Source organism: Drosophila serrata, unplaced genomic scaffold (genome assembly GCF_035046125.1).
Source record: "Drosophila serrata isolate PLE 108 unplaced genomic scaffold, ASM3504612v1 contig_376, whole genome shotgun sequence".
Lineage (NCBI taxonomy): Eukaryota > Metazoa > Arthropoda > Insecta > Diptera > Drosophilidae > Drosophila > Drosophila serrata.
This window is the reverse complement of record NW_028257274.1, coordinates 1,513,286-1,521,930: the sequence shown is the minus strand read 5'-3', so window position 1 is coordinate 1,521,930 and position 8,645 is coordinate 1,513,286. Positions and strand designations below refer to the sequence as shown.

At 41.3% G+C, this 8,645-nt stretch overlaps 1 protein-coding gene across 3 annotated transcripts; it reads left to right on the top strand.

Annotated features, from left to right (window-relative positions):
* Positions 1-472: 472 nt before the first annotated feature.
* On the top strand, positions 473-5,929 carry LOC110191270 (uncharacterized). 3 transcript variants are annotated; one of them, XM_020962065.2, is made up of 7 exons: positions 512-752; positions 2,421-2,537; positions 2,611-2,884; positions 2,942-3,099; positions 3,170-3,262; positions 3,326-3,837; positions 5,011-5,929. In XM_020962065.2, the coding sequence occupies exons 1-7, from the start codon at positions 570-572 to the stop codon at positions 5,234-5,236; spliced, it is 1,563 nt and encodes a 520-aa protein (XP_020817724.2). In that variant the 5' UTR covers positions 512-569; the 3' UTR covers positions 5,237-5,929. The 3 variants fall into 3 exon arrangements, with proteins under 3 accessions (XP_086695786.1, XP_086695787.1, XP_020817724.2); XM_086839660.1 differs by having other exon boundaries at positions 473-752; positions 2,611-3,099; XM_086839661.1 differs by having other exon boundaries at positions 473-752; positions 2,611-3,099; positions 4,684-5,929.
* Positions 5,930-8,645: the final 2,716 nt, after the last annotated feature.

Below are 8,645 nucleotides of genomic sequence, written 5' to 3'. Positions count from 1 at the left end.
TGATTTAGCCCACTTTTTGCAGGCACGAAATGGGGTTAAGCTAAGGCTAAGGGCAGCCATGGCACAATTTTCCGCGCAATATAAGGTAAATATACATTTTATGTCCAGGCCTTGTTAGGCAAACAAGCCAAGGAGGCAAACAAAGGAGGAGCGTGCCTAACTGGCAAAATATTTAAATGGCCAACGAAATTAGCAGCAGTTACGCAGCTGAAGAGCTGCAGCAGCAGCAACAGTAGCAGCAGCACCAGTCCTGTCTGCCTTCAAGGACAGACAGGGAAACCGTCGCGCCGCACAGCTCACGTGCCTAGGCCTAGGCCTAGCCCAAGTGTGCCTTAACCTAGGCTATAAATAGCCTAGGCTTGGCGCTGCCTAGACAACCAAAGTGGTTCATCCGTGGCCCACCAGTGCCTGGCACGGATCAGTGCAGCCAAATCGGCGGTTAAACGGTCTGGCCGCGGCACAAGACCGAGTCAGTAACGCGGCGTCTGCTGAACGCAGCGCTACTTCCGTTCTCCCAGACTCTTTTCCTCCTTGGAATCTCTATACTCCCCCCCTAAGAGGCACGCACAATGACGACCAGCGATGAGATGGGCATGGGTGGCAATTTCTGCCACGACCACATCCAACATCCATTGATGTGGTGCGATGAGAAGAAGCGTCTGGTGGAGCGCAAGAATGCCGAGGAGAGTCTTCGCATGTGGCGGCGCAGGAAGGCGGAGGAGTGTGCTCGCAAGGAGAAGGATAAACAGGAGGTGGGTAACATGGCGTATGTGTAATATAGTGAATCAGGTGGATAACAGGGCGTATACGTAATGTGATGAATCAGATGGATATCGGGGCGAATACGTAATATTCGTGATAGTTTAAAATCGGGCAAGTGGAAAATAGTGTAAAAGTGTTATATTTTGGAATTGAAGAGTTGTAGTTAAACCCTTTTTTTAAGTGAAAATATCACCGCTAAGGCTTTTACTTAGAGTTCTCAAAAAAGTCAGTAAAAAATACATCTCTTTTGGAATAATACTTAACCCTTAACCAACAGAAACTCTTCTTAACTTAAAAATTGTATACAGTCCTAGATACACCCAGATATTTCTTAAGAACCTTAAGTTTTATAGCAAATTATATAAATATTACCTCATTAACTACAATCTACTCCCAACCCAAGCCATTCATTTAAACACAACACCCCCCCCCCTATATTACCAATCAAAAAACCCAAATCAATTCCCAACAATCTATTGCAAGGTATTCCTATCAAATAAACAAAAAACTTTTGTCAAAGCCAAAAAAGACCAACCAAAAACCACACGAATAAACTTCGAGAAAGAACCTATGACAATCAAAATCCATCTCGAACCTTCACCCACGCGATAACTAGCAACTTGGGCTAAGTTCAAAGACCCTACCCCAAGCAACATGTAATACATCAGCTCTCGAGGATTTTTGGTTCAACAAACCCTTTGACAATTTGGACTTTGGTAATCACATCACCTCTGCTCCGGCAATGGCCCAACTAGAAGCAAGTTGTGGGACTCCCACGAGTCCTTGCGTGACTAAAATCCTTGCCGATTATTCGGCTATATCACCACAGCCTGCAGCCTGTGCCCGAAAAGTGGGTGAAAAATAGAAGGAAAATTAAAGTGAAATGCAAATCGCGTTGCGCTCTGCAACTATAACAACAACCTACAAACAAAGTTCCTAGGCCAAAGGGAGGGAGACGCATCGGACTCAAGGGAATTTGCCAATTTCCGTAAACAAACAACGCCACACTCCGCGATTGACACGACGCGATGGGTTGAGGCGGTCCTGATGGGGTGGCACAATGTGTCTGGGACCCATAAATAGGCTGCCATGAAATCGATAAGACATAACTTGGTTTTGTAATCATCCTGCGGCAGTGTCTGACTGGCAGAGCACTGAACACATACCGAAAATCAGATAAATCGGGGAATTTATTATATTTCACATTTTTTGGGCTAAAAGGCAAGGAAAAATATTTATGAATATTGTGCGGATGTGACCCAGAAGGGTATAAGGAATTTAAGGTTGGTAAAATAATAATTTTAGAATCTTAATGGATTTTAAACTTTGAATATTTAAATGGAAATTAAATGGAGAATTCTAAAATGATTATGTGATTTAATTTCCTAAATTGCTTAGTTTTTGGCTTCAAAATTAATTTATAGTGATCTTAAATCCTTTAAAATAAAGCATTAACTCAAAACAGTATTTCTTTATGATTTTTAATTCAAGTGAAGTAATTTAAGACACACTTTATTATGGTTTCAAATTTTGTGAGCAGTCTTTTTACTAATTAAAACTATTTGTTTAAACTGAAAATGTGAGTCCAGAAAATGGGAACTTATAATTTTTAATTAGAATTGTAAGCTAATTCTTTAAAAAATATATATTTCCTCCAGTACTACGACCTATTCCATCAACACTGTCCCTGGGGTCGTCCTGGCGGTGGAGCTCCCAACGTTGAAGTTAGGCGCAAGGACATAACAGCCGTTGGCCTACACTCCACGCCCACAGTGGTATGGTTTTCCCAAATAAAAAACATAAGTAGTTAGAAGATTTTCTTATAAACTTTCCACCAATCAATCCCAGACCACTGCCCATCGGATGAATTCCCTGCAGCCGTGTCGCTACAACGACTTCTTCTCCATGCAGAAGAAGTGCCACAATAATCCGCTGGCTGCCTATCATCATCACCACCATCATGCCCCACCTGCTCCGCCTGGCCAGCGACTGCCCCATGCTCACTCCATTCATCATTTGCAGGAAAGTGGTCCAAGGAGCAGCACAGTGACCATTTGCGAGCGGGAGATACCCCACAAACCAGGTGCCGGCGTGGGCGTAGGCCTGGCCAAGAATGCCAACGGTGAGAGTCTTCACATCCAGCTCAAAGAGCATCCCTCAATGTCCTTTCGCAATAAAGGACATGTGGATATCGAGCTGCGCTACAAGCCCTCGCCCCCGTGCAAGGGCAAGCCACTGCTGGAGAAGATCGTGGTCAGCGAGAGTGAGCAGCGGTGTCCACTCCAGGAAAAGTTGGCCACGCAAAAGAAGCGCCTGCAGGCGAAGCTGGAAAAGCCGGTGAGCGGCGGCTATTACGCCCCCGTGATCATGGCCTTACTAATTGTAATGTTTTCTCCTTTATCCTCAGCCCTGCAAGGAGCCTTGGGGTAAGGCAGGTCCTGGCGGCAAGCCCTGGCGGAGTCCGAAGGACCAACAGGGCAACACTTTTATGAAGTCATTGGTGGGTACCTAATAATGTTTAGTTACTTAAATTACTATAAAAAGGGGAATATCCTTGCTTCAGGGCTGGACCAACAAAGAAATGCTTAAGGAGTTGGACCAGGACAACCCGGTGACGCCGGCGGAGAAGAACACTTTCCGTAAGTCCAGGCCCGGCAAGCTGCCAAAGCCGCAGCGTTGCTGTAAGATGTGCACCTGCAATTGTCCCGCCATGAACGGCAGTCCGCCGAAGCCATCGCCGCTGGCTCTGCCCCATCCGCCTGGGAAAAAGTGTCCGGGTCCGCCACCGCCGGGACCGCCCTGTCCGCCAGGACCGCCCAAGATTGTCCACCACCTGAAGCCGCAGGACTGCAAGCCCATTAGACTGTGCCCACGGATGGCGGCGGCACGTGGACCACCTTGTCCGGGCAGCACCAGTACCGCCACGCCGGATGCCAGCACAGCGGGACATGGCGGCGACGGTGGTGAAGGTGGCGGCGTGGAGCTAGTACCACTGCTCGCCCGGAGACGCGGCATGCATCGACCCATCAGCCTGTCCAGCACGGATGTCACCAAGAGGACGCCCTCGCACGATAGGTACGCATTGAAGCACAAGCCCCCGACCTGTCAGCAGACCAAGATCAAGTGCATCAACAGCATCATCAAGAACATCAGCCACCTGAAGCGGCTGCCCAAGAATCTGAACTGCAAGCTCCAGTGTTGCAGTTGCGATTGCCCCACGGCCTTGGCCACGGGCTGCTGCCTCAAGCGGCTCACTCTGCACATTCGCCAGGCTTAGACTATCCAATAGCCACTTGCCTTCCATCCGAATCCTGATTCCTCGATTCCTGAATTTTTTCCAGTTGCTTAATCCCTGTCCCTACCACTGCATTCATCGCATCCGTCCGTTTCTCATTTGCTTGCTCTGCGCTATATAGTTAAATATTGACGAGAAAGAAAGCCAACTTTCGGCAGGCCGAAGTTTTTTATACCCTTGCAATTATAGGTAAATCCCATTCCCATTAACGGTTGAAATCTATAATAGGAATATCAAAGAAATAATAGTGAATCTATGATATAGTAGTTCTTAATATGATTCAAAGAAATATATTTGATATTTCGTGACTCTATCTTTAAAATCTTTAAAGACATCCAAGTAAATTATGCAAATTAAGACAGATCAACCAAACGGATATTTTTTATTTTAAAGAATGTTTCATAGTTTTTCTGCTGATTAAATTATCTACAAAAATTTCAACAATTTTTTAAATCTTTTTCCCATTATATAATATACCCTTGCAAGGGTATAAACCCAAGAACATCATCCGCTTTCCATATCTTTCCTTTAAATGTCTCTCTCTTGCTGTATGCGCCTGTCATTCTGCATTGTTAATGGTTTCTCTACCTCCTACCAACCTCCCCACTTCTTCTCGGCTCATTCAGCAAGAAAATATCCATTGTAATCCAAGTGAAAGTATAGCAACCAAAAGAGCAAACCAAAATCAAAACCAATACCAATCTCACCAAACCAAAAACCAAACAAACTGAAACAGCAAAAAATCCAAAATCATAATACCAATCTTCTATGTATCCCCGTGCGAACTCGAAACTAAAAACCGAAAATCAAACCAAACTGAAACCGAAACCCGAAATGAAAAACCAAATAACATAAATGAAAACCCAACAAAAAAATGCTTTAAAAAACCCAACAAAAACTAACAACATTTGCTGCCCACCATCATCAACTTGAACAAATTCCACCACGTACAGGATCCAAACGGCTGCCGACATGCGCTATCTTCACGATTTGAATGTCCAAATATCGCAGAATCGCCGTTCCGTTTCCGTTTCGAAGCAAATGGACCGGGATCTGTGCAACCAGCATTTCGACACCTTCGAGACCTTCTGGGGACGGCCAGGACACGGAGCCCGCGGCGACAAGATTAACAAATTGAAGCTGGACAATCTGCTGTATGGCGCCAGTGAGTCGGCCTAGGCCTAGGATCGTCGAGGCGAATATGGAAACGGTACCGGAAACGGAAATCCAAGGACACCCATAACCCACGCTTACCTACCACTTCCGGCACTGGCTCGTAGTTTGTGTGCTGCAAAATCATCATCACTGCCCAGAAATCAATCGATGCCAGGCTCTTTCCCTTCCGCAAAAGAGAAAACTACAGTTTCCAAAACTTGGCTCATGCTAAATCGAAATAGAAAAACTTTTCTCCCTCTATGTCTGTCTGTGTGTAGAAATTTTGCCAACTTGCTGTGTCTGGTAAGTTGACCAAAGTTTTGAATAAGTCAGCTGGGTTTCCAAAAAAAGGAGAGTTAGAAATAAGGAAATAAAATGGTAGAAGAAAGGAAATTGGTTCCAGTTAAGGAGCAGACTTGGAAAATAACATTAGATTGTTAGCTATTTTCCATTTAGTTAGTTTTATAACAATATCTAATGCAGAGTACTTAAGATAGGCTTAGTTATAAGTCCAAGTAAATAATTATTTCTTTGTTAATTCAAGTATTTCGTTCCAGAAATTGTTAAAGTTTGTGTTATAAACATTTTTTTAAGTCTTATATATGTGTTTAGAGGTGTAATTTTCATGAATTATTTGCTAAATATGTATAGATATAAATATAACAAATACTTTGTAAATACATATCAAACAATTGTGCAATAAAGATATAAATAAAATTATCTACTTAGTTTCTTGTACTTTTCATGTATTATAATTATATTTTTAAATGGTAAATATATACTACATTTACAGATAATAATTTAATAACAAATATAACCACTTTCCAAATCATAATATACAAAGAACCCATGCAGAATAATAACTTTAAAAAAAATGAAATAAATGTACAAAAATTCAAATTGTTTTTGTTTTACCACACGTATGCCCAGAACTCCTACATAATAATCATTAAATAAAGTATCTTTTAAAAATAAAATTCATGTAAAAAACATGTCAAGAAACGTGCGTATCTAAATGTATTTTACATTCCCTTGTAAAAACCCCGTGAAACCACTGAAAAAATACGGAACAGTGGCTCTCAAACTGGTTTAGCATTGTATAGTTACACTAAAACTGTGGCTTTGGAAAAATCTCTGCCCGATGAAAATATCTCACGAAAAATGCTTTAAACTCGGCAGTCACCAGCATACCGCCTAAGTAAAAGATTTTTGGCTAAAAAACCAAAAGAAAAAAAATTTGACAGACACTGCGTATGTCGAGTCACGTTCTCGTCATTTATTATTTTAGTTTTATATTATCCCAGGAGATATATACAGGCATATATATAACAACGCATGGAGCACATTCAGAGGAGTGAGTGGAGTAAATATGAGCCTAGTTACGTGGCTGACAGCCGCCTGTCCCAAGAGTTTTTAGTTTAAAGTGCATTAAAAATGGTTCGGAAAATGAACCGGCAAAGTTTATCAAAGGGATAATGCTCCATTTTAGTGAATTATTTAACTCTCCTTTCATCTGGATTACTTCGAATTGGCGTAAACATTGGTAATAACCCCATAAAGCACGTTTACCGAGGCTAATTTGATTGCATTTCGCAATTAAACTTGCCTCCCAAAAAAAATGGCAGCACAAACTCCATTTCAAGGTTGGCTGAAGCTGCCAGCCAACTTGTACTCTTAATTAAGCGAAAGTGTTTCTTCAACTTTTTCGATGAAATAAATAGATTATTTTTTAATTAAAAAATGTACTGGAAATTCCCCGACGTCATTTGCAGGTTGCAGAATTAAAGGGAATTCTGGCTTGGTGTTGAGAGCAAAAGTATTCCTTTGGTTCGCACTTCTCGAGCATCCTTTTGCTAATTATGCCAAACATCCATAAACACACACGCGCCTGCCTAGGAGTCGCCCTTCCTTTAAGCTAATGATGACGACTTTCGACCTCAACGAGTTGGAAAATAGACGTGAATCCAAGTCTGCCAAGCAAAAACGACGATGCCAGCAAAGCGAAGCGAAAAATCAAGAAAATATTTGCTTGCACCTGGAATAAAAAAAACATGCGTTGGAGCGACTAAGCCCTGGGCCCAGTCCATGTGGCCGAGGTATGTACATATGTACATACGTATATGTTTGAGGCTCTCCACGCACCGAAAAAAATCCAGAAAAATAAAACAACAAGAGCTACGCTTGAAGAATAAGCCTCGACCGCTTTGATGTCGAGACCGTGGCTCAAACACAGCGTTCAAACGGATTGCAGGGGAAAGATTTTCCGCCGGCTTTAAGAACTTTAAATGCTTCGGGAATATGCTCTCCTACATGTGTGCGATTTTTTAATTAGTTTCTTTATGTTTCTTTTGAAGTCTTGAGATTATATTTAATTCATAAATATAACCATGGAACTATTAAAAGATAAAATTCATATAACTATCTGACCAAGATTCTGGAGTCAAAATAGCCAATGAAATAAGGTAAAACAACTGGTTTCTTTCAAATATTGAATACATTTTTAAATCTGTTTAAATTAAATCTTGGAATATATTTTTTAAGTCTTTTAAAATATAGAAGATTTCATGATTTTATGAAGTTTTCTTCAGTCAGTTATGAGTTTTTTAAACTTTGATTTGTCTTAAAAAATTGTCACGTAAAACATATATAAATATTGATTCAAAGATGCAGCTTAGTTATGATCAATTTCGATTCAATCCTATGAGTCAAGGGCTATTAACATTAAGGTTTTGGTTGTTTTATATATTTTTGCATTTCAGAAGCTCAATATAAATTTTCCTAACCTTTTTCTAAATCATAGATTACAAATTTCTTTCAAAAATTATTTTAAAATTTCATTTGTTGATAGATTTAATTACCATTAAGCCTTAAATAGTTATTAAATTCTTATTTTCAAGACCTAAACTTTTTTGCCAATTCAGCATTTCGTTTTATTCCAGCGAAAACAAAAAAATCTGAAACAATTTTACTCGGGAAATTGTTAATCACATGACAGGCTTTTCTAATTGAGCAGCCTAATCACCTGTTCTGTTTTTGCAACAAGGCCTAATTATGGGGTTTCAGGTACGTCCAGCTTTGTTAGTTTCCTCCCAATCCTACAGGCTGTGGTCAATGTTGCCCAATTAACTGGCCAAACTCCAGGCCGAAAATGGCAGCAATTCACTGTCAGAGTAACAGAGAATAGGAACAGGGAATTTTTTTTTTTTTGGGCCAAAAAAGAGGCTAAAAGCAATGCATCATATTTCTCATTGTGTGTGTGTCCCAGTCGAGGGAGCAGAGCTCTGCAGAGAAGGATGATGACCAACCGAGTGACAACCGTGGACAGCGCGTTTCTCCCTCTGTGACTCTGTGTTGTTTGCCTTTGCATCCGAATTTCGAGCAATTTTGTCTTCGGGAAACAAGAAGAATTCTTGAGGCTTCGCAGTGTCCTGGT